Source organism: Anguilla rostrata, chromosome 10, assembly GCF_018555375.3.
Source record: "Anguilla rostrata isolate EN2019 chromosome 10, ASM1855537v3, whole genome shotgun sequence".
Taxonomy (NCBI): Eukaryota; Metazoa; Chordata; class Actinopteri; order Anguilliformes; family Anguillidae; genus Anguilla; species Anguilla rostrata.
In genome coordinates, this window is record NC_057942.1 from 40668244 (window position 1) to 40694055 (window position 25812).

Here is a 25812-nt window from a genome sequence, read left to right on the forward strand (position 1 = left end):
CACATTGAGCACAAAACGCAGGCCTCATAAGCACATACTAATCAATCACATGAACAATTAACGAGCCAAGACAGGTGAGAATGATCAGTCCAGATAGTCCATCCCAGAAAACCTCTGGTGAATGGACTGCATTTATATAATAAATGGGCTGCATTTATATAGCGCTTTTATCCAAAGCGCTTTACAATTGATGCCTCTCATTCACCAGAGCAGTTTAGGGTTAGGTGTCTTGCTCATGGACACGACATGCCCAGGGCGGGGATCGAACTGGCAACCCTCCGACTGCCAGACAACCGCTCTTACCTCCTGAGTTATGTCGCCCCTATGGTGGGGATGTCTCCCTCTAGTGGAGAACAGGGGAAATAACCAGAGACCTCACAGCCAGATAAAATAACATAAACAAGGTAGTAATTTGTGTAACATGTAGGAAGTTGTATCTAAATAAAGGCTTTGCCTTCTTTCAAAATAATTATCATGATAATGACAATTAAAGCAGGATAACTGACTTGTCAGTTATTCCTGTAAATCCCACCTGGCATGATTTTCTTTTAATGAGATCACACACACACACACACACACACACACACACACACACATACACACTCATTGCTTGTTTTAAAAAGAGATGGGGAGGTTAGCCATTATATCTCTAAGTCTACGGAGACTAAATGTATACAGTGAATTGTGTGTTCAGAATTTACCCTAAACACACACTACACTGTGTACTGGCTTGTTTAATCTTTGTTGTGAAAATGACAGCAACTGAACAAATTAAACACGTACATAACAAAAAACTATTCTAGGGCTAAACTTGTAAGCTCCTCTAGGACATGAAACCCCCTTTGATTTGCACATTCATATTGAACTGTTACACATGTTCTAATAAAATAGTCAAGTGACCTACCCTCAACAGAATGCTTCTAGCATAGCAATGAGAAACACAACCCGTTGTCAAACTTTAACTGAGTACATGCGTTCCACATGAACCTTTCTTTGCTACTCTAATGCTGACTTGAAAATACAAACTGAAATGTCTCCCCCTACTGGAAACACAAGTACATGCCATGTTCATCCTCATGAGTGAAAGCAGTACACCCCTGTCCATTGGGGCCAACAGATCTTCTCAGGTACAGGTACATACCTTTTTGACTGCGCATTTGCCATTATAATGGAAGGTTATAGTTAGTTAGGTATCATGCTAAATAGAAACCTGAACACAGGGAGCAAAGCCACTTAACCTAGAGGAAAAAGGTTTGCTTTGAATACGTACCTTTGTAAAAATACATTTTTCTCTGTTGTACTACATTTAGCCTAATTATGATTGTAAACAAATGCATACCAGAGCTGCTACATTATGCCTGTATTAACAGTGCTTAATTTTTATTTACCTAAGCATAAATTATCCATATGGTGTAATAAGATACACGTGAACACACTGTGCAGTATGAGTCAGCTATTTTACCTATAAAACTCAAAGGAAAGTGAGCCCTTGAACCATATAATAGAATCAGTTATTGCGTGCTTGTTAAATCTCTGTAATAATATAAAATTGGATATTACATGACAAATGTAATTACTTTTACATAAAGTCAACATCAGCTACATTATCAAATGTAGTCTTTTCATTACTTCATTGCTTTCCTCTCACTGTTAAAATCACATCATCCATTTACTGTCCAAACTCACACATTCAGGACGATCATGGTACCTGCCCAACAAACTCTCCATTCAAATACATTTACATAAACAAAGCAAGAGATCGTGTTACACGTTTCGGTGTAGATACAGAGTATGTAAATCACAGCAGTCATGTTATTAAAATGACAAGATGCAGGGAATATTGGTGCAATGTATGTTTATTAGGCAGTTTGTGTGCACATTAAGACATTAAAAAAGTACACTACTTTTCGCCTTTTCTTAACTATTAGTGCTTACAATTTCAAACACATTCTCTTTCTCATGGATGTAATTGCACTTTCCTTTTACTTAAGCAATTTATATACACGTCGCCCGAAGGTAGAACAGCAGTTTCCGCAAGTGCGTTTCAAACCCACAACCCTTATATCAAGTTCTTCTGCTGCATCACACATACAGAGTGCAGTTTAAACAAACAATCAGCAAAAATCCTCCTTCCCTATATGCTCCAATCAGCTTGTTAGAAAACCGCTTATAAAAAAGTGAGAGAAGTATCATTTCTAAAAATCAAAGTATGTATATGTAACATAATAAAAATGTGCTAAAAACTAATTTTATGGTAAGTTTGGGAATATCAAAACAATTAAAGCACTTTCTTTCCCTTGACAAAGGTTTCCCGTTGGAAAGCTACACAAAATGCTACCATTCATGAGTTTATAACCCAATCAAGAGTTTAACAAATGTACAGTCAAGCATATTATGAACCAGATACATTTAACAGAGAAAGTTCTGTGGGTACTACTTTAAACAGATTGCAAACCATTGGTCAACTGTACAGCAATCTATTGCCAAAGAATGATTAATGGAACTTTGATAACGAGGAAGCTTATGGGTGAGCAGAGTGAACGTCTGTAACGGTTTCTTTTTTTCCCTCCTAAAGGTGATACGGTAATTAAAATGCATATACTGGCCCGCGCGAGTCTCTAACATAATAAACAGAGAACACTAATGAAGAAACCTTCATATTGTCACAATTTAATGGCGAGTACTTGCATAACAACTACTGACCACTCATTCAGCATTGTATTAATTTAATTTCATTAATTAAAATGGTGGCCAAGACCATTTAAGGACAGTGATTCTGTTGAGAACGGTCTCAACGCTTCCTGTTTTCGGCAAAAACAGCATTAAATAATAGGTGTCCATTCTCTTATTCCCAAGTCAAAGCCCGCACCTATTCCTCAACCATAAAAGTTAATAAACCACATTGAAAAATTGAACACATCTAACCACAAAAAATGCCTTGTGCAACTTTCCCATCCTTACATTTGCAGGATTTTCTAATTAAATCCACTCTTAAAACATAACGCCCACCCTGTTCTCCCACTAAGACAGTCACGCTAAATGGTCACAAATTGACGGTAAACTTGCTTTATTTACTTTGTGTAAAAAAAGAAAGAAAAAAAGACGAGAATTAAACAGCGTGTTGAACGGTTACGCTCACGTAATTAACCATTAATGATAAACTCGGCTTCGCGCTTCAACAGTCACGCTTACAGCAACTTCTTGGGTTTAACTGAAATCCAAGTGCAAATTCAACGGAGCGAAATAGTTTGTTATATCCAGCCATATGATAACAAACTACAAAAAAAGACAGACACACAATCAATTTCAAAGTCTACACACACAATAATTTATTTCTTTTAATAAAATCTAGAATTCCCCCATGAAGTCTGGATAAATATATTTAGTTTTTATGATTATTTACACTTAAAACTGGGATGAAATGGGGGGAAACATGTATCCTCTGTATAAATACAGTACGTATTACACCTCCTTGACAAAATTTGGTCCTATTTGAATTTCTTTCAGTTTGTGCCGCCCATTACACAACATGTGCACTGTGACTTAGATAAGCAGGTTGGAAACGAGACCAGTAGGGAAAAGGAATCGGTGCAAAAGTGCCTCCTGCGTATATTTTTTCTAACATTCACGGGCAAATCTCGCCGTTTTCTTGAACATGAAGGGATCTGACGCCAACAAAGGCAATTCTGCTACTTCAATGCATCGCTCCTGACCAAAAATGGTTGGGACACAAATGTAAATGTGTTCTAGACATTTTCTTTTTTTTTTTTTTGTAAATGACAACCGGTCTTAAAAAGGCAATCGGGTAAAAATGCTTGTTGTGATTATAAAGTGGCTCGGCATACGCAACATTCACACCCTGAGTTACCTCTCAGTTACAGAGGGCTAAACCTTGTCAGTGCCACAGAGGGACTACTCCGCCCACAGCAGCACGCGCCAAGCCGCGAATCCCTCGCGCTCCTATTGCTATGGAAACGCAGCAGAAAGAGGGGCCGCCGCCAAGGCGTTACCGCGCGAGCATCTTGATCAGATTGGCGCACATCTCGAAGAACTCTATGGTGTGACTTCCCACTCTGGTCAGGGCGTCGCCGCCGCCGGCCGAATCCACGGAGGAGGTGAGCGAGGAGGCCACGGAGCCGTCCGAACCCTTGGCGAGGGCGTCGGCCTTGGCCTCCTCCCCCGCGCTCTCCGTCTTGGCGATGGCTCGGTAGCTCCCCAGAGACCCCGAGCGGTTAGGGGTCGCGGTGCCGGACTTTGACTCCGGCGCTTCATCTGAAATGTGAGATTAACACTGGCATCACAAACCGTACGCTAAATTATAGAGTGCAGAAACTGCTGACAGTGGGCCAAACTACCATAACCACGTTTTAATGCTGACAACTCATAGATAAAACTGAGCAGAAGTCACCATACATATTAATTCATTACATTAGGGTCTTTCAACCTGTACATATTCCAAGAGGGCAGGCAAATTAGATCCTCCTTTGCACACAAGAGGGACTTTTTTCATAAGGCATCCCCGATGGCAAATCAAGAAGCTTTCAGCAAATACTCTGGTGTGTGGATCAACCAAAGTTCTTGTTTCAGGCCTACCACACAAAATTTTTGAAAAAAGAGCCGTTCTTCTTATTTCAACATACCGTCAATGCTACGAAAGTCAAGAAGGTAAGTCCTGCTGTCCACCTGGTAGAGCTGCAGGCTCATCTTGGCCTGAACTCCAGTCACCGGATTCTTCCTCCGCACGCGCAGATAATACGGATTCACAACCTGAGAAATGATACAGAGAGCACAAGAAAAACTCATTAGGGGGCAACATTTCCTTAGCAATAAAAAAACACCATCTCCGGTCCCATGTTTGAGATCATAAATCACCAAAAAAACACCATCTCCGGTCCCATGTTCAAGATCATAAATCACCAAAAAAAACACCATCTACAGTCAAAAGTTCGCGATCATAAATCACCAAACAAAACCCCAGGTTTGAGATCATAAATCGATCACCATCTCCCAGTCTCCTCACTCCCGGTAACTTACGGAGGTAACTTCCAGTAACTTCCGGAAACTGCCGGTAACTTCTGGTAACTTCCGGAAATTTCCGGTGCCTTCCTTACCTTCCAGTCGTAGTCCAGCTGCTTCATGGCGCGGCACACCTCGGACATGATGTCGTTGGGCCGGCTCTGGCTGCGGATGCCCAGGTGCCACTTGGCCCGGCGCACCCCGGAGTGCTTGGACTTCTGGGGGTTGAGCTCGTCCAGGGTGTGGCGCGGGCGCGGCGTCACCTCAGCGACCAGGAAGGGCACGCGCTCGGGGTGCGGCCTGGCGGCCGGCTGCTGGTGCTCGTCCAGGAAGGCCTCGGGGGGGCTGCTGGCCAGGTAGAAGTCCTTGGCCTCGTTCATGATGCGCCGGTTGTCGATGATCAGGTGGTAGGCCACCGCCAGCGGGTCCTGGTGGTCGTGGTTGTACAGGCAGGTCAGGACCTCGTCCTCCGAGCACTCGAACTTCTCGCACACCTCCTTCAGGGCCTCGTCGTCGATCACGGTGGAGCTGTGGCTCGACTCGTCGGGGAAAAGGTACTTCGGCAGGTCCTTCTGGAACCATTCGTCCTCTCTGAGGGGACAAAAGAGGAGGGTCACGATTTTCAGCTACAAAAAACGATTTATGCTTTAAACCCGGAACAGCTCTTTTTACTTGTTCCATGTTCCACATTTTGGAGGGCTCTGGGTTTTACTCAGTCCTATTACCCAGCTAACACCCTGCTCCATGACACAGGACCCAGCTGCACAAGTGCAAAAGTTCAAATGTCCTGCAGAGGCGAGTGCACGCATCTGGTGCGGGTCAACGACGACTGACCATCCACCCCGGGGGGGAAACATTCTGAGGCACGTTGCACAAGAAATCCCATAAAACCTACGGTACATACAACAGTCTTACAAGCTGCCATTTTTCATCAAATAGAAAAAAAAGAGAGAAGCCCTTGCCAAGCAATGGAAGAGTATGTGTGTGTGTGTGTGTAAAGTGATGACCACCTAACGACACTGTTTCCCTGTCTGTGACCCCAGAACACACCGTATGTCCTTGATGGTGGCTCTCTTCATGGGGTCCACCTGCAGCATGCGCTTCAGGAGGCTGCTCACGGCGGGCTTCAGGTGCTGCGGCGTGTAGAAGATGCCGTCGCAGATCTTCTTGAACAGCGTCGGCACGTGGTCGTCGTCGAACGGGAGCGTGCCGCACAGCAGGGCGTACAGAATCACGCCGCTGCTCCAGATGTCAACCTCTGGACCAGCGTATAACCTGCGCGCAGGGGGATAAAAATGAGCTCACGGTCGACTCTTACCGACGATAAAAATGGATTCTAGGCCAGGAGAAATGCTGCCCATGCATTATTGCTCTTACATGAATCCTCTTGCACAACACAAGAGACGTAAAGATGATGCTACAAGGGTCCTACCTCAGTGAGGATCAAGACGAGATACATTTAGCCGTCTTACAACTTTCCAGTAATAAAGTTCTAAGCACAAACAGGGAACTACCTTCCTGAGATGACCTCAGGGGCTGCGTAGTTTGGAGAGCCGCAACTTGTCCGTAAAAATTCCCCATCTGACATCATGTTCGACAAGCCTGAAGAACAAATATTAATCAGGGAAACACATTTAACACACAGATTGACTTCTGTGAGCTGAGATCAAATTCTGCTTTTTAGGCATTCACAAATGGTGATTAAGTCATTAAATGATTTCACTAGATATATCACTCAAGCATTTAATCCTTTTTCATTCATTGCGCTCTCCGCTGTATAATTCTGTTCAACAAAGATTTTTCCTGTGACTTTAAACATCTTTTGCATGGGCAGATCTGAAAACAGGAAGAGGACAAGATATGTAAATGATTTCAGACATAGTGAGAGATTCAATATATGATGACAATTATTAAACTTTGTATGACATGACTGTCAGGAGGGACTGTCGCTTTATTATGAAATGTGAGCTCAATAATCTTTACATAAATACAGCAATAGAATTTTAAGATATGACAGCCTACCGTTTGATTGCCCTGACTGCCATACGTTGAATGGAAACAGGGCTTTCAAAATTGATCTCTCATTAACAGATTTTTCCATTCAATATTGATTGTTCTTGAAATAGAAGCCTCTATGAAGCCCATATCCCAAATAAGCTTTGTACATACAGGATTTTGTTTTCCCACTAGTTTGTGAGTACAGACTATCAGATGCAGTGCTCCGTAGGGAGAAATTATTCCATGATATTTTTTGCTTTAAACTACAAAAAAGGATGTTGTTTCATAAACAACAAACTAAATTACCACAGTGGGACAGGGCAACAGGAAACAATTACAGTGCTCTCAATGCGCAAATGACGCTTCACTGATGCGAGGCCGCAGATACAGGCTGAACGGATCCTCTCACAGGGCTGCTCCATAAAGCACGCATCACTGGAAACAGGAACTCGCTGCGGTCTCCCCGGAGGACATCTGCCGCTCACCAAAATCCGCGATCTTGGCGTTCATCTGAGCGTCCAGCAGAACGTTCTCTGGCTTGAGGTCCCGGTGCACCACCATGTGCCGGTGGCAGTAGTCCAGGGCAGAGATGATCTGCTGGAACAGACGCCTGCTCTCTTTCTCGTCCAGCTGACGGCAGAGGAACCAGAAAATGGCGCTCATCATTCACAATAACAGCTTGTAAACACATTACAGAGGCTGTGAACTGTGTGGGGAAGGGTTATAACATCAAGGGAAGGAGACGAGGAGAGGACTCGGGGTCAGGGCTCAACACATACCAACAGCGTCTTGCTCAACCGCTGACTTATGAACCAGACAAAAGATTTGCTTTCCTACGTAAACCTTTCTGCCCAGTGAGTCAAAGTCAACATAACACAGCCCTGCCCATTTTGGAGTTCACAACCCTTATTCAATAACAGAAATGCTCACTCAGAAAAAAAGGGTCTTTGTTGATACTGATGGGAGTGGGAGGGCAAAAATACTCCACACAAACCGTGCTTACCTTTCCGTTTTTGCAGATGTAGTCAAACAGCTCACCGCCAGAGACATATTCCATCACCATGAAGATATCTGTCGGAGTGCTTATGACCTGATACCTGTGCCAATACGAAAATTGTCAAAATAACACCAGTTTCCTATTGAGTATAAAAACAACCTAATAGCAACCTAAAACACACCGATACTTTTTCACACAGATTGTTTTTGCCTGTTTTCAGAGCCACTTCAGAATGAACTGTTCTTATCGGAGCAGTTTGCAAATGCACGTGCCATAGCTTCAAAGGCCATAAAGGATAAGTGGCTGATAAGCCACAGGTGACATGAACAGGTGACCCTGCAACAAGAGCAGGTGCCGAAGCCTGAGAACGGAAAATATAGCAAAGGAGCAATAAAATCTGACATTACATATATTCATAAGCCTAAAAATATGAAAATAAGAAAAAAATGCTAAGATGAACATAACCATCAATGGAAAAAAATTATATTCTCTTTTTGAGATTGACATAGAGAAAAGCAAATGAAAGAATAGGAACATGATGCGTGCAATGTACTCTACTGATTTTGGCTGAACTTGTTGAACATTCCATGGCTGGTAGTTACACAGTAGAAATTAAACACAAATGTATGTATGAATAGAACACATTTTGCTGATTAATTAATGCAACGTATTAAACACATAGAGAACCCCTTCTCGAACTTACAGTTTAATAATATGTGGATGTCTGAAGAGCTTTAGGTTCTGAATTTCTCTGCGAATCTTTCCTACGACATCAAGGCTGCGAATCTTCTGTCTGTTCAAGATCTTCACGGCTACTTGGTGTTTTGTCAGTTCATGCTGACCAACTAAGAGAGGGAGACAGTGATCATTAGGATTTAAAAGCAGCAATATTCACAATAATTGTAGCATAGAACTGTCCAGATAAAAAAAGGTTCCGTATAATGTATGCAGCAGGTTTAACAGAAACAGAGCAGCGTTCAATTAATCTTTACAAGCCGGCAATTGCAGAATTATCAGATATACATCCATAAATTTTATACAGAGACAACCGGCCTGATGTGCTATGCAGGTGTTCTCACATTTCATCCTATCGCGTTGTCCTACCGAGGGATATTGCGCGTGCGCACATCACAATTGCGTCATTATCTCCTGTTTTGCATCTCCTGTTTAGCGACACGGCCATACATTTAAGCGACCTGGTTTTTTGACCTAAGGTTTTAAATTGCATGTTAAATTGCACGATAAATTCCAAGCAGGCACTTATGTTTAATTTGCGATGTTCATACAGTAATTGGCCACTTTATCAGATACACATACCATATAGGTGTACCTCTAGGCCTACTGCCACACCACAAATAAGTAACGCTAGTCCGAGTATAATGGCACACCTGTTATAACTCAACCACTGCACGCAGAAGTTAGGTGATGATGACGCGTAAACATACCTGTTTTAGTACTTTTATGTACTTTATGGAGGTAAGTGGATGGAATTGATATTTCCTATATAACACCAATGACAGGTTTTTCTGATAGGGCAAATTAGGCCATCGAAATATGCTGCCAATTGTTTTAGGCGCAATGTGTGACTATATAACATGGTAGTTCATGCTGGAAGCATTGTTCTTGTCTTGCGGTCAAGAGATGTGCGATTAGAAGAAAGGAACAGCCTCTGGCAAACCCAGGCCAAAACGTTTTTGAGATTGTTGTTGAATGAATCGATGAAAATAATGTGATGCAATTAGTTTAGAAGCATTTTCTGTTAAGGTGCAAGGGCCTACCGACTTTTTAAAGTAGGTTACTTGACGTATTTTTTTCGATAGGGGAGCAAATATGAGCAGAATAGCTAGACCTAATTATAAATTCGCGGTATCCGGTAGGACAATTCGACAGGATGTCAAATCCACAGATCACCGGTTCCAAAGCACAACAGTATTACACCTTTAACGATGTTTCAGTGGTACCAGCTCTTACAAACCGTGTAAACAAAACGCAGCTGTTTCACTCAAATAACTTGTCTTGTGAACTCATTGCTTTCTCGGGGCAGAGTAAAGGATACAGAACTACCCATTATCGCTTTGTGGATGATGAAATACGGAATAACCCAGACAGTGCAAGTTAAAAGCCAATGTTGCAAAGCGGTGCGGTGTTATTTCTTAACGTTTTGAGGAAGACCTTCTGCTTTCGAACACAGAGCCATCGCTAGGTTTTCTCGTATATGGCCATTTTATTAGCTTGCTTATCACCAAGCTAACTCGCTAGCAAGTCCCTGATTCCCCGGGCGTTAGGTTTGCTAGCTAACGTTACAATAACATTAGCTTGTAAATAATGTTCCTTATGAGCGAGTATGTCACTGTCAGCTCAAAGTTTCTGTTTTGCACACCAAGGCAGAATACCATGCACAAAACTTAAGAGCACTCGTGGACATCGTTAGTTAGTTGACTAGCAGTATATGAATGCGCACGTATCTGCATTGTTTAATGTTAGCAGTGTACTGCTAGATAGGTTTAGCAAATTGTCTGAATGGCTTCAACTTCTAGTCCGCCCGGCTAAGAGGACGGAATCATATAGCCAACTATACTAGGCTACAGGTGTTTAGCTACCCGTTAATTGCACGTCCTTTAACCTTTAAACGTCAACTTTAGTTCGATGGGAAACTAGGATCTAGGTTACTGCTAGCTAGCTAAAATTAATGTTAAACTTGCAGTAACTAACGTTATGTTCAAATGCTAGCTAGCAACCACGCCTATATAACGTTATGCTGTAAGGTTACCAACTAGCCACACGGCATTGTGCTAAAGTGATTACTTCATATCCTGATCAGGTAAACGTCAGAATATCAGAAAACGGTATGGGGAAATAGCACAATTATTGTGCTTGGCTGACGTACACAACCAGCTAAAACCCAGCCATCTCATCAGCTGTTTCACTTGTCAATTGTCGTGGCTAGGCAGCTAAGTCATTTCTGCCGTGAATACACGTCCTGTCCGACGTACTAAGGCGACCTTATTTCAAAAAGATCTTAAACACAGTATGTCTACTCATCTTGTGAAGTTTTCATACTTACCCTTTACTTTCCCAAAGGTTCCTACCCCTAGTGTGTCTCCAAGAATATAATGTCCAATTTTCACCCTGCCTTCATGCTTCTGCTTATCCGTCGCCATCTTCCCACGAAAGCCCTGTGTAGCAAGCTTTCGCTATCTTCCCATTTCTACATAGAAGCCCCTGATGATTCTTCTTGTGGAACGCAGTTCCTTAACTAGCCGACTAGCCGGCCACATTTTACGGGGAAACTATCGTGACCAGTACATTCCCGCAACACTTCCTATGAGCTCCCACCTCACCTGCTCGTTGCTCAAAATCGCGCAGAAGGTACATAAAAAAAAAAAAAATGCACATGAAGCCATTTGAAATATTCTACCGTAATTCCAAGAAAATATACATGAATCCATTTGAAATATTCTACCGTAATTCCCAGAAAATATACATGAATCCATTTGAAATATTCTACCGTAATTCCAAGAAAATATACGTAACATATAGAAAATAAATTCGCTTAATTATCGGAGCAAGTTTGCTCAGATAAACGGTCAGTCTTAAAACCTCTGGGAGCATAAAATGTGCTTTGTCAATGTACTGGTCTAGTTTGTGATCACAATTTTCCTTCTCTGTTGACCACGAAATACTAAATACAGATTTACTAATTTTAAAAAAATAGCAATTAAGCACCCACTGCTGCTTGAATTGCACTAAATTATACCTCATTTGAACACCAACTAGATAAGTTAAAGGGGTAACATTACACTATTAAACGCCTGTTTTGTTTTCATGTGGTGCTACTCAAAATCTAACTTAGAACTTTCTGCACCCCACTTACATTTTGCAAGGGCATAAGATGAACGCCTGGAGCAAACCACACATTTTATCAGGGAAAGAAAAAAAAAAAAAAATCAAGTTTAGATTTGGAAAGCCAGCAAATCAGCATGCCAGATGTTTGAAAGTTTTGACAAAAATGATTTGTACATGGAAATTGATGCACGATACAGTAGCACTCTAGTACAGTGAATTGTTTAAGCCACTTCAGTTATTGATGGATTAAATTTTCCCATCCTCTTATCTTGAACAAGCAGGAAGATATTAATGTTATAAAGGCCATGCTGGTCAGTGGCAAACTTTAAAGGATAGAACATTTTACAGGTACAACCTGTCTGACATTAGGCTGGACAAAAGTGAGGGGGGGGAAAAACCTTTTGTTGAAAAATCATGGCGTGTTTCTTGTACGGCTGAGTGAGGCTAAAGGAAACAATGTGTAAAACGTAGGGCTTTATTTTGTGCATAAATGAAACAATCTAGGAATGTACACTGCTGCCTAGTTGCACGTCACAATTTGCATCAGGTTTATTCCTCCCCTGTAGGATGTTCTCAGATTTCCATAACACTTTAAAAACCAATTACGTACACCAAGTGAACTTTTTGTCGCACATTTATTTGAAAGCCAGTCTAAGAAGAGCTTGAGGCAGCCACTGCTGCTCTTTTTGGCTTGGGGGTCGTTCCTTCACGGAATCCATTTCTGAAAGAAAATAGAAATAAGCAGTCTTTAGAATTTTAGAGTCAGGGCTTACATTCCACAATGTAGATGTCAGACAACCAGGATTTGTAAGCCAAGAATGTTACAACAGCTTAAATTTATGATTTGAGGTAATCAGGTGTAGCGATACTGTAGGGAATGATAAACAGCTGGACAATTCTTTTTATGGTCATTTCAGAAAAGGAATGCTTTGTGATCACCTTAAGACCTACAAATACTTCCTCAAACTTATTTTGTGTGCCTTGTGACCCAGGAATTCCTGTAACATGATAGCCTCCTCCATTTAGTTTCTCAGCTGGCTGTTAGGCAACTTCAATGTAATGCACAATAATTCAATTTATCACATGGAAATTACAGTTTAGCCTGGTCAACCAATTCTCTCAGAAAATAGTCCAAAGCTTAACAACGCTCTTCACGCTCACACCATATTCTTACATGCACCTGCAAAGGACGGTGCATAAGTATGTAACACTTTCAGAAAAGAGAAATGAAATGCAGTGACGCTAAACCTTCGTCATCCCAATGCACCTCATATAATTACCGGGCATTCTAAGAACGGTGGATTCCAGAACATCAACACTTTTGACCCTAAAGTCAGACAAGCAATCTCAACACTTTCCACACACTCTTTACACACTGTACGCAGTGTCAGACTGACGCTCTCTCTACTCCTTGAACAACTAGGAACTACTCTCAAAGGCAGCGTTGAACTTTTTGGGGTGGATCTGTAAACAGGTCAGAGCTCCACTGTGCGTCCGTATTAATGCTGTTGTCATTCACATTCACCACAATTATTTTTTTTCTGAGAGCCTTTTAATCCTTTGAAGACCCTCTAGAAGAGCTCTACCTGAGAAAAAGTAATGCTACTTGGTACACCCACCTACCAACGCGTCAACCATCTTAACTCAAAGGGCCAAAAGCATATTCAAGCAACATCTAATCACATTTACACAAATGATATAAATTGCATTTTACAGCCAGTAACGTACGTACTGTACTTCCAAACATTTTTGGAAATGTACAAAGCAAACCGCTGTGGAGGCATGTGATGCACTGCCAGAAACTGTTAAGAGCATGCATCTTTAAAGAGGTACATTGTGCAGTATGAGGTGCACGAGACTGAAGGTTATTCTAATGACTGTAGTTCACACCTTTCCCGTGACAAATTCAAGGAAATCTGCACCGTAGATGTAAATCACAGGCACAATGGAAGAAAATATTACTCCCTAACTGAGGCGATCAAACCGAAGATGTGTTTAGTCAAAGCTAGGGCATGTGCAAAACGCGTTTTCAACAGGGCCCTCTCACAATTCTGCCATCACGTCTCATTTTTCAACAGTATCAAAAGCTTTCCTTTTAAGAAAACACAACTACCATCAATCAGCTCTCGGATGCATCACTTCCTTCAGTGGAGACAGGTGTGCTTACCTGAATCTGCGGTACACAACCTTCAGGTGTCTCATGCGCCCTGTTCCAGTGGTGCTGCGCCTCTTCGCCTTGGCACTCCAGTTGTCTGGAAAACGAAAAGATAAACGCGCACCATCAGTACGAGTGAAATCAAAACCTGCAATTCACATTCCCTTCCAAGACAAACTTAAGAGAATAACAGTAAACTTTGCAATCAAGAATGACTTCATGCAACTTTTGAATTTATAGCTCATGAGAAAAACTGATGGCCGTGAGACATTGTTTGTTATGAACATAACGGCTCATCCCCAAGATTCACAGCTTCAACTCACACTTTCTCTTGCGCTTGGAGGGGTATCCACACTTGCCACAGGTTGACTTCTGAAGATGGTACGCCTTGGAGCCGCACCGACGGCACAGCGTGTGCGTCTTATTGCGACGCTTTCCGAAGGATGACGTTCCTTTCGTCTAAAACACAAATTAGAACTCAATCAAAACATGCCATCGAAATTGTTCGTCCTTCTACAGCATGGCAAGTTTCGCAAGATAGGGTCTTGTCTCAGAAAAAAATTGGAATCAATAGAATTCATATGTTCAGACATTTGTGTTTGCAACATCATTGACAAGACCTTAAAAGCGATTGTGCTACACTTGAAAATGCGCAGACCGAGTTAATTTAACAATTAAGGGTTGCAAGCAAGCTTTCCTTAATTGACGTTACCAACCAACCAGTTACCAAACTGCACAAACCTGGTGTTAGAGGTTCAACTTCCTAGACGGAGACTAGCGGGAGTACAGCCTTGGAAAATATACAAGGTACCCGAGGTAACAGCTTGTACATTTCACTCATTACAACTAATAAAGCCGGCCACAAACAGGGTGACCATTTTACCTCACTAGCTAATGCCATTTAGATAACATTAACTCACAGCGTGCTTACTTTGACCAAACGCTAGCTGGCCGTCTAGCTAGTTAGCTATACTATTCAAGAACGCAAACTTAATGTGGCAAACGTTCGCGGTATTCCCACCATTAAGTTTTTCTTTAAAAACACACTTTATACGAATAACGGAATTTGCATTTATACTCAGGGCGAAGTAGCTTTCTAGCTAAATGCTGCACTTAGCACGCCAGTTTGCTTGTGTTTTGAATGGACTTGGACGGAACAGTGTGTCTTTGCAATTAATTTAAGCTGAAATTAACTTGATCACTGTCAATTTCCGGATACATAATTAAAGGATGCTTGCGGCGTGCGAATTGTTATATTGCCGATGGCGATGAGAACCAAAAATAATAGATGATTTCAGATTTTGATGTGGCAGCATTCAAAAACTCACCATCTTCCTCCTGAAGCTGACACGATAGAGACCGGAAAAGAGTGTGGTGTTACATTAAGTAAGGTCTTCCGGTGCAGAAGAAATGGCGTCCGAAACTGAGAAAATGGGAATATGATGGCAAAGACTGGTACAAATGGAAAATAAACTATTCCACTGAAACATACATGTGCTATACAGTTAGGCCTATTCGTTAATTTGCGATATATATATTTTTAATTCTCAAACTTTTTTACCCATTCAAAATTGCTAGACAAGTTTTACCTTACTAGACTACAAAATAATTTAAAAGGTTTGCAGAATTTGTGGAGTGCACAAACTAAGCTATATATACTGTTTTATATCACCAAGTACTTTAAGCATTGGGTGTCGTGTTGCAATTGTGTCACATCAATTACAGGGGTAAACTGATTAAAATACACGTTCCAACAAAATGACGTACAGAAATGAATAAATCTGTCCACGTGAATTTACTTATTCCCATTAAATATTAGTTACTTATTTATGCATGCTGTTTAACTACTGTACAGTTAAACAGATTAATGACAGCAAAAAGGGCAGTATTGTCCATGGCCGATTTAGGGATGTTCTAATGCACTTTTCTTAACTTTCAGTTTATTTAAAAAGGAATGGTAATCTAAGGCAGCCTTGTCCACAATTCTATCCACAAGGCTAAAGTGTCAATTGCAATATATTTCTCACCATTGCTCATCTCTAATCCACACCCATGAAGTCTTCCTTCCTTTTTTCCTTGCTTACATCTTTCCTTCCTTCTGCCTGTGGTGGCTGCTCATGTGTTAAAATAAGGGGGCACTGCTATCTGATCACCTTTTTGCCTTTTCCCTACAACAGTCATACAAAGTTGTTTTTTAAAATGTGAATTTTATGTCAGCCAGAGCTTGCAGGTGATTTTGTTTCCCTGCTCCTGCTCTTTTTGCATGTCTGAATGCTGAAACCTGTTCTGTTTCATTTACACCCCCTTTACAGTCTGTCACATTCAGATGTTGTTTTTGTCCAATCGCACACAAAAGCATATAATTGTAGCATTGTAGAGTTGGGTAGTCCTGCATGCAGTCTATTAATAATAAATGACTTCTCTCGCTTGTGATACTGGCGGTGATGCCTTAGTTCAGTAAAATATGATGAAAGATTACACAGCATAGTTTGCATGCTGTAGGCCCACTTAGAATATACAATTGGGTTCAATAAGGTTAGCGTATGCTTGTAGTGGAAACCGAACAGAAGATTTCCTTTTGGAAAATGCCACTGGAACAAAGAGCGTCTGGAAAGAGTCTGTGCTCGCAGAGAAACATCAGCATTTTGCCTGGGAAAGTTCCCTGCAGAAATAATTATGTTTGGCATACATTAATATAGGCTGTGCGTTTGTGTGGCGGTGTGTGTGATGTGTCAATGGTGCTATAGCCTAATTCACGCCACATATCGCATTATCCGTAACAATCGTCGCACGGTTCTTACTACAAAAAACACTGGACCGTAGCCTAACTTAAATAGCCTTGTCCTTCAAGGATGAAAAGTGACCTTGCATTTTCAACCATCTGCTACATTAGGCTAAATAAAATCAAAATTATTTATGTAAAGTATAATCAAATCAACAGAGAACCTATTTATTCTTACATGGAACGTATGTTTGTGGTTTTTAATAAATCAACAATACCTAGTAATAATCTAGTAGGCTATCTACAGTAAGTGTTATCAACGAGCGAGTCTCAGTAGGTCCTATAACACTAGACTACCAGATAGACTGGCGTGGCTGAGCTGCTCACTTCACGGATGCCCGCACATGCCGTTAGTTAGATGTCAGGGACGTAAGGAGGAATATGATTAGCAAGAATAGGTTTAAAGCATAGATGTCTCATAATTTCACATTGAGGAAAATACCAGCTTCTTACGACAAAACGGGTATTGGCTACTGCCGAAAAGACGGGTCTCGCCGTTGCTGCTGAAGTGATAAGATATTTAATGTATAGAATAAAGGCTATGCCCTTCAGAATGATTCCCAGGGCAAACGCACAAGAAATCCGTATTTAGTAGTTTAGTCTTCACGAAACGTCGCACCCTGGCTACGCTACAGAATGGGAACTTACGACCCTTCGGGCAGAGATCTGCTAGGAAATAAATCTATTTGTTTTATGTTCATTTGTGTTTTTGGGTTGGTCTCTCTTTTACAGCAGATTCTTTACGGAAAGCCCAACGTTAAAAGGTAAGCGTTTTGATTTGTATATGTTGTCGGCGAGTGGCCAAATAATAACAGTACAATTACGTAGCCAATGTACAACAGTCCAAGGTGTACAGTTGTGTGTTTAAATGGAAGGAGGATTCTGAATATAGCCCATGTAGCCTACCCTAAACCTCCTTGGTCGAGGTCATGCATCTTACATAGGAATAATGCTTCATGACATGGCAAGTTAGAACGTTTCTTAAAGTTATCCTGCATAAAGGTTATTTTTATGGCCCCCCTCTCTTTGAATTCCTTGCTTTTCAATTTTTGCGTAATAATGAAATATGTATAACATTTTTCCACGGATGATTCTCTTGCATGTATTAAATTTTATTGAATTATTTAGCCGGCTAATCTGCGGTCTTTCACAGCTGCAACTCAGGTGCCATTTTCCTTCTTACTCCAGATTAATAGAAATAATTCTATTCATGGGTTTGATCGTGCAATGCACTGAGCGGCCAATGCGACATCTCCACATAGGAACCACATTTCAGCAAATAGTCGTGAACGTGATTTATTGGTCCCCTGAATCATAGGCACGTGTTGTAGGCCTATCAATAATATTCATGAGTATTTTTAAATATCTCATATACAATGATATTTAAGGCTGTTTTGCAATTATTTCCGAACACATTGGTTGTGTAAAGAATAGCCCCTTGTTTGCATTTTGATTTTAGGTGACATATTGTAAAATCATATAATTACATAAATCAGGTTGAGGCATAGTTTACCAAAGAAAAACTGTTCAGAATAAGGTCTCAAACAATGGAATTCTATTTAAATATTTTGTGGCCTGTAAACCTTTTGTACAAAAATATTATTATATAAAAAATGGTCACATTACTAGCTACAATGTTACACCGGCAACCTGAGAGAATTAGATTGGAAAAACTTTTTATATGGTTAAGATAAGTTGACAACACAAACATTGTTCAATAAATTAGCTAGAATAACTAGAAGAAAAATAGAATATAACTATAGAAAAATGAAAACCATATTATTTAATTGTTTAAAATGATGTATGGTTTAGTGTGGGATGTAGTTAAACATAATCTTTTGATTGTTGTTTACCAGTGGCTAATTTTGTTCGCTATAATATTGCAATGAATCACTTAAAATAATTAAAAGGAAGTACAGAGAAACTCATAAAACAAAAAAAATTTGAATAAAAAAAACTATTTGTGCATGACTTGCACTGTGGTCATTTAGTATGGTTGTTCTTTAGAAGGTATTATGTTGTTTCTTCTGTCGACTTAGTTGCCCACTTCAGTTCTCGCTTCATTTTGATTGGAGTGAGGCCAACAACAGCCTGTGCTGATTTTTTAGCTATGAGTATAAGAGCCAGCCATTGTAAATATTGCAAGAGTTCTTCAAATAGCAATGTTAAAATGAAAGCAAACCAGGGAAAAAATGGCCGATTTCTAAACACCTTGACGGACACTTTTAATTCAATAATCGTGGGGTTTGTTTTCGTGTCTTTACTTCGGAATTTCATTGAAATGGATGTGTATGCTTTGAACACCAATACACCAAACTTTTGCGATTTAAAAAAGCAGGATGTTGAATGAGCAGCTTGTTTCAATTTAGATTCAATTTTTTCTTTTTGTTCTCAGCCGGTATTTTGACCTGCACGACAGCCCTTATGAATTCAACTGCACCACGTGCAAGAAGCTTCGGCAGGATATAACGGGCGTGAAGGTGCTCTCCATGTGAGTACCCTCCATCCGTCCATCCATCCGTCCGTCCGTCCGTCTATCCATCCATCCGTCCATCCATCCATCCATCCATCCGTTACCTGTACCCGCTATATCCTGGGCAGGGTCCCGGGGGGTGCTGGAGCCTATCCCAGCGTGCATTGGGTGGGTCTCTCACAGGGCACACATATACAGTCACTCATCTGTACATCCATCTTACACATTGTCAAAGGCCATTTGCTGTATTGGATCCTAGGTTTTTTTTGTATTCCTTCTTGCTGTATGGACTGGTTTCTGCGTCCCTGTTTGTGTTCTTTGCATTTATTTTAGCACACATCCTGTCAGACTGATGTTGTCCTTTTTGTTAGCTTTATTAATCTTTATTGTTTTTTAAATGTAAAAGTTTTGCCTTCAAGGTTTTTATGGAATATTAGGAAATGGCACTGGTCTTCAACAATGTTCTATGCCTCAGTCACGGTTTTCAACGTTTTGTTTTCTTTGCAGTTTGGAAATCTATCTTCCTCATTCTGTAGCCAGAGCCAGATTTATGAAAAAATGGTTTCAAGGCCGTCATTAATGTAGATGTATTTCCCTGTGGGGCAAGGCACTTATCAAGTAAATGTCATTTCATTTCATATTTATTACAGTGTGCAGCCAATAGCCTATTTGCATAGTCCTTTGTCACAGCCAGATCTGAAGCTTACTGCCAATGATAATGACAAAGAGTGCAGTTGATATTTTTTATTTAGCTGGCATGGGAGTAGAGCAAACTGTTCAGAGCTCATTCAACTCTGTTTGGAAGCTTTCAGCTGTAATGGTATACACTTAGTTCCATTTAGCACCCCAGAGTTTTGCTGTGCGAGGTGCTTTCCCCCCTGTATATGCTCACCGTGATGTCCATTTTCACCACTCTCCTCAGGGTCAGGACCTCTGAGCTCTTTGAACGATGGAAGAGCCTGCAGATGTGCCGATGGGAACAGAACAAAGTGGAAGCCAATGCCTTCAGGTGAGCATCCATGACAATCAGCTCCATACGGCAGCTAACTCCGGGAGCCCAAAGGCTAACTTTCACTCCATCATTTACTGAGTCTTCTGACTGTTCCAGCCAAGGCACCGAAGGTAATGTTGTCTCGTATCGTTGACGCAGTTTCTGTCTCGTCTCTCTCTCTCTCTCTCTCTCTCTCTCTCTCTCTGGCAGAAATTTATTATCCCGCTGCTGCAATGCTCCCTCCTTCCTCTTCACCACCAAGAAGAACACGCCCTCGGGGACCAAGCTGAGGTATGAGGTGGACACCAGCAGCACCCTTCCCATCACCTCCGAGATTTTCAAGATGTTCCCAGACGTGAGTGCTGTCTGTGAAGACGGTCTATTGGACAATTTGCTGGGGATTCTCTCTTAAATCCAAGAAAGTGGAAAGTATAACCTGTATAACCCCTTGGCTATGTTGCCCCAGCTGCCTGTGAGATCATTTTTATGCAATCATTTGGATACTATTGGGATGAGATCATTTACGTTGGCGTCATATGATTTGGTGACGGTTTAGTACTCTCTAGATCAGGGGTGTCCAATCTTATGTGAAAAGGGCTGTTGTGGGTTCATGTTTTTGTTTTAGCCCAGCCCTACAACACCTGATTCAACTACTTAACTACTCATAGTCGTCAGTCAAGGCCTTGAATCCGGTGTCTTAGTGCTGGGCTAGAACAAAACCTGCACCAGCACCCCCCCTTTTCACTTAAGAATGGACCTCCGTGCTCTGGATGGTGATTTGATTGGATGGATTTTGATATATCTGAACATGTGATCTTAGATCTGGGACTAAAATTTGGACAGATTTTAGTACTTAATTAATGCAAGACAACAAAACTATAAGTTTTACTTTACTTTGAGTGACCTAACCTTTATGATTACAGATTGTATGATTGTTTGTAAATTGTAAATTGTTCTGGCAATCATTATTGTTTAGTTCTTAATAATTCCTTTTAATATTGTCCAGTGTCCACATTTGTAATATTGCTGATTATTATTACTTCTGTCCTTAACAGTAACTCATTGTGCTGTGATGTTGATTATAACAAATCTTAGTATTGCAAAACAAGAGAGAAAATATTGCTGTTATTGTTGTGAATTAAGCTGAAGAGCATTTTCGATGTCTAAATATAGACAGTTCTACCATTTTAAAAGGGGCTTTCCGCTTTGAGGCTGGTATTGTGTTTAATTAGTGAGGGCTCCACTGTGTTATTTAGTCTTGTGGTTGGAATGCATTTGTGTTCTGATGGCTGTGCTACTGACATTAACTGACTTCTCTTTTAAGACGGAATGAGTCGACTTGTTGCATTCACCACAGGGTTTATTGTTTTTTTTTTAGTGATTTATATTATCCAGGCTGGGCTCAGTCAGTTGGGAACATGCCTGCGTTTGATTGACAGCACAGAGTAAAATTTCCCAGCTGTTTCTCGGCACTCGGTGTGCACTTTCATTAAGCCCTGGGGGACACAGACACACTGTCACTCGATCCGCACTGCATCCGGTATCTCATATACGCAGGCTGCAGTCGCCGCCTGACCACGGCGGTAATGTCAGATTCAGGTCTGAGTGCTGAAATAGAAATCCGGCTCGGCTCTGTCATTCATCAGCGTTGTCAAGTCTGCACTGACGCTAAATCAACTTAGGCATGGATTAAATCGACATTCGTCCCTTGACTTTGACTCATAATTAATCAAGTCAAATCAAAATAAATTTATATAGTGCATTTCACAAACAAGTTTCACAATACGCTTTGCACTAGACAACCCTGGCCTAAACCCCCACAGGAGCAAGCCTAAGGCAACAGTGGCAAGGAAAAACTCCTTGGTAACAGATAGGGAGAAACCTCGGAAGGAACCAGGCTCAAAGGGGGAGCCCATCCTCCTCTGGTCGGCTCAGGGTGTAGCTTTGAGATCAAATTAGTGGTGGCAAAGTGACAATCCTTTGTTACCAGTGCGGCGACAGAAGTGGGCAGAGTGAAGGCGCCAATTCATTTAAACATTTAAACGTAATAATTATGATGTAAAATTATGTTTAATTATTTAAACATAATTAAACATTTTTGAAACTGTTTTGAAGTAATTGAACTCAGCAAATTAGTTAAAAAAAAAAAAAAAAAACTCTTGAATTTAATTGTGAATCCAGAACATTAAGGAAAATGTCTGGACTCCAGGCCATATTTCAGTGACGTACTGTAACTAATGCTACTCTTCTCTCTCCTGAAGGACATGCCGTACTCCAGGTCCCAGTACAGAAAATGTGCAGTGATCGGCAACGGAGGCATCATCAAGAACAGTAAATGTGGGAAAGAGATTGATTCTGCGGACTTTGTGTTCAGGTAATTACTGCAGACGAAGCTAATTCTTCAGTCAAGTGAGGAATTGCTCACGATAGGGACTGCTGGCTGGCTCTTCCTGTTACTGTTGTACTGCTGTAGTCACAGCCATCCCTAGACTTTTGAGGGCTCAAGGCAAAAAATAATTTGAGGGCTCCTTCTGATTTTTTTTTGCTGTCAAAGGAAGGCGAGAGTGAGGGGGCCGTAGGTGAAAAGGTGGGGCCCTAGGTAAGGAAGGCGGGGCCTTGGGTGAAAAGGTGGGGCCCTAGGTAAGGAAGGTGGGGCCTTGGGTGAGAAGGTGGGGCCTTAAGTGAGAAGGGGGAGCTATGGGCAAGAAGGCGTTAACATATTTTGACGGTATTTTTTGTTTCAATTCGAAGGTGTAACATTCCTCCCATCTCTGAGAAGTACGCAGTGGACGTGGGGTACAAGACAAACATGGTCACTGTAAATCCAAGTATTATCATAGACAGGTAATGCAAGCTCGGGCCTGTTCTATATCCTATATCTATATTCTATATCTATAGATAGAAATGCTATGCTAATCCATTCATGTTTCGAGAATGTAACATTTTTTCAGTTCCTCTGCAATTTCTGTTGTCATAATAAAGCAGAAATATACAAAAAGATCCCAATTAGGCTGAATTGCAGGGTTTTTGGGGTGAACAGAGAGTGTGTGAACATATACCTGAAGTCATGTACAGTATCTCACACTTTAATGATAATGTAGGCTGTATGTACAAAAAAAACCATCATTGAGACGAAACAGGGGACAGATCACGGGTTTGATGTTCCCCCTGACTCTCATTGGTTGTGTTCTGACGAGAGGTTCCAGAAGCTGGAGAAGTGGAGGAAGCCCTTCTTCAAGGCGCTGCAGACCTACAACGGCAGCTCGGTGGTGCTGCCGGCCTTCTACAACACGCACAACACCGAGGTCTCCTTCCGCGTCAAGTACACGATGGACGACTTCGGCTCTCAGCGGCCCGTCTACTTCTTCAACCCGCAGTACCTGCTGAGCGTGCAGCGCTTCTGGGCCATCCAGGGCGTGCGGGCCAAGCGGCTGACCAGCGGCCTGATGCTGGCCACCGCCGCCATGGAGCTGTGCGAGGAGGTGCACCTCTACGGCTTCTGGGCCTTCTCCATGAACCCCTCCGGAATCTTCATCATGCACCATTACTATGACAACATCAAGCCCCGCCCCGGCTTCCACGCCATGCCCAGCGAGATCTTCAGCTTTCTGCACCTGCACAGCCGGGGCATCCTCCACGTGCACACCAACCACTGCAGGTGAAAGGCCACCGCCCAGCGGCCTCTGGTGCAGACGTCATTTGGATCTGTTAAGATCTGTTGTAATTTCGGGTTCCGTTTAGATATGTTCATGTTTACGTGCATTTATTCGGGGAAATTTTGGGACAGTTTTTATTAAAAATTTTTTTTTTTTTTGTGCAGCTTTCAAAGAAAGGGGTTCCTTTGTAGGAACTTCTGTTATTCACCTGTAATATTGATGGTCGCGTAGGTTTGTAAAGCCTATGTTTCCTCTACAAGAAGCAATAAAACACTGGCACATTCCCGTTTTTGCGGTGTAATGCATTAGAACTGGACTGCTGCTTATGTGATATATCTATCAATGTTTGACTACTTTTTGATAATTTACTCCTGGGGGTTTTCTGCTCACACTTCTTTAAATTCTGCACAAAATTTAATAAATACATTAATAATTCAAATAAACTTGTACACAGAAAATATTTTGACACTGTGGACATTTCATTGTTAAATAATGTATAAACACCACAGCAATGCAAGAACTTGTGAGTTAGAGCTTCAGTCACTATTTATGCATTATATATGACATGTACGTTTTTAGCCCAAGCATAGCAATGTCTTGTTTCTCTAGGCAACTAGATAATATTGGCAGAAAGTTATAGCTACAGCTAGTGCTGTAGTAATATTTTTTTCCGCCAATATGAAAACATAAAGCAATTTTGTTATTTAGATAATGTAATGATATGATATGTTAGGTATGTACAGTATGAAAAGATAAGAAAGTCTAACCTTAACTAGCTACTCTAGCTACTCTATACCAGTTTTTCTCAGCTTCAGTCTTGTTCTTCAGGGTGCTCGTTGACAAACGTGTGGATTTATAGAATTTTCTCTCATGTGCTGTTGCTTTGTTAAATCGATGTGTTCTGTGCGATCCGTCGTCAGTGACCCTGAGTAAAAATTTAAAACCACATTGCATTGTGTGCAAAATAAGGTATGTCCACAATTTTCGGCTTTTTGCCGGAAATGACCGGGTTGCTGCTAACTGCAGCTAGCTGGGCCGCATGGCGTTTCAGTCTTTGTGCAAAAAGACAGATGCATCTTCCTTTTGGGAAATTGGGAGTAGAGTTTTGATGGAACCTTTGGAAGAAAGCACAAATGATCTTATTCTTGTAATGAGGCAGGGCCAAGCTAATCCGTATGAGAAAACAATAGGCCTAAAATGGGGCAGCTCCACTTCAGTGGTTTTAATGAGGATAACTTTGGTGAACATGCAGACATGAGAGAAAGAAGTCATGCTTTCTCATCTGTTTAGGGTAGAAAAAATGAAGCATTGCAACTGTAGTTGTAAATTCTGTGGGGGAAATTCTGAGGATGAATGAATTTGGACAAATTCTGCAATCTGCAATGGCTCAGAATTTAACCAGGAGTAATCCTTTACTGTGACTAGTGATTTGTCTTCTGATATTCTGTTGGTGAGAAACTGTATCATAATGTGTATTATAACCTCCTGTCAAATTTGTTACTGTATGTGATAAACAGTATAAATACAGTATGTTACTGTTGATACGTTGTTTTACAACCTCTTTCTGTGCGAAGAGAAAAGTGGAGAAGATTTCTGGTCAATTTATTTATTTTTTATTTAGTCTTTGATTTCATGAACAGGAATATTTTGGTCCCTAAAACAATTGTCCCAACACACAGTATGTAGATTTGTCTGTCTGTTTATCAAATATATCAAGTATGTATGTTTAAATTCTGTTTACAAATATATGCAAATAACCTGGATGTGCTCTGGTGATTAAAGTAATGCCTATATATGGCATGGCTATTGCGTCTACCAAATAAACATCTTGGTTATTCTACCAAAAAAGACTATCTATAAATAAACTCACTTTTTTACAATATATGTTGCATTGTTTT

The 25812-nt window shown here is 41.1% G+C and overlaps 3 protein-coding genes and 1 non-coding gene across 7 annotated transcripts; 1 reads left to right on the plus strand and 3 right to left on the minus strand.

The window, feature by feature from the left end:
- Positions 1-1838: 1838 nt before the first annotated feature.
- LOC135233517 (5'-AMP-activated protein kinase catalytic subunit alpha-1-like) lies at positions 1839-24204 on the minus strand. Of its 2 annotated transcripts, XM_064297141.1 has the most exons (9): positions 11076-11394; positions 8715-8856; positions 8018-8111; positions 7500-7644; positions 6531-6618; positions 6067-6291; positions 5112-5607; positions 4641-4767; positions 1839-4272 (listed from the first exon to the last, which is right to left on the minus strand). In XM_064297141.1, the coding sequence occupies exons 1-9, from the start codon at positions 11170-11172 to the stop codon at positions 4007-4009; spliced, it is 1680 nt and encodes a 559-aa protein (XP_064153211.1). In that variant the 5' UTR covers positions 11173-11394; the 3' UTR covers positions 1839-4006. The 2 variants fall into 2 exon arrangements, with proteins under 2 accessions (XP_064153211.1, XP_064153212.1); XM_064297142.1 differs by lacking the exons at positions 8018-8111; positions 8715-8856; positions 11076-11394 and adding an exon at positions 24195-24204.
- Positions 9367-25796, plus strand: LOC135233518 (alpha-2,8-sialyltransferase 8E-like). 3 transcript variants are annotated; one of them, XM_064297145.1, is made up of 8 exons: positions 9367-9487; positions 17527-17558; positions 19190-19285; positions 20190-20276; positions 20469-20613; positions 22520-22632; positions 23010-23102; positions 23458-25796. In XM_064297145.1, the coding sequence occupies exons 1-8, from the start codon at positions 9437-9439 to the stop codon at positions 23918-23920; spliced, it is 1080 nt and encodes a 359-aa protein (XP_064153215.1). In that variant the 5' UTR covers positions 9367-9436; the 3' UTR covers positions 23921-25796. The 3 variants fall into 3 exon arrangements, with proteins under 3 accessions (XP_064153215.1, XP_064153216.1, XP_064153214.1); XM_064297146.1 differs by having other exon boundaries at positions 9373-9487; positions 17530-17558; XM_064297144.1 differs by lacking the exon at positions 9367-9487 and having other exon boundaries at positions 16648-17558.
- LOC135233520 (large ribosomal subunit protein eL37) lies at positions 12317-15451 on the minus strand. The gene is made up of 4 exons (XM_064297148.1): positions 15341-15451; positions 14336-14471; positions 14025-14109; positions 12317-12578 (listed from the first exon to the last, which is right to left on the minus strand). The coding sequence occupies exons 1-4, from the start codon at positions 15341-15343 to the stop codon at positions 12509-12511; spliced, it is 294 nt and encodes a 97-aa protein (XP_064153218.1). The 5' UTR covers positions 15344-15451; the 3' UTR covers positions 12317-12508.
- LOC135233822 (small nucleolar RNA SNORD72) lies at positions 14555-14632 on the minus strand. Its single transcript, XR_010323956.1, has one exon. It is a non-coding gene; the product is annotated as a small nucleolar RNA SNORD72 (small nucleolar RNA).
- Positions 25797-25812: the final 16 nt, after the last annotated feature.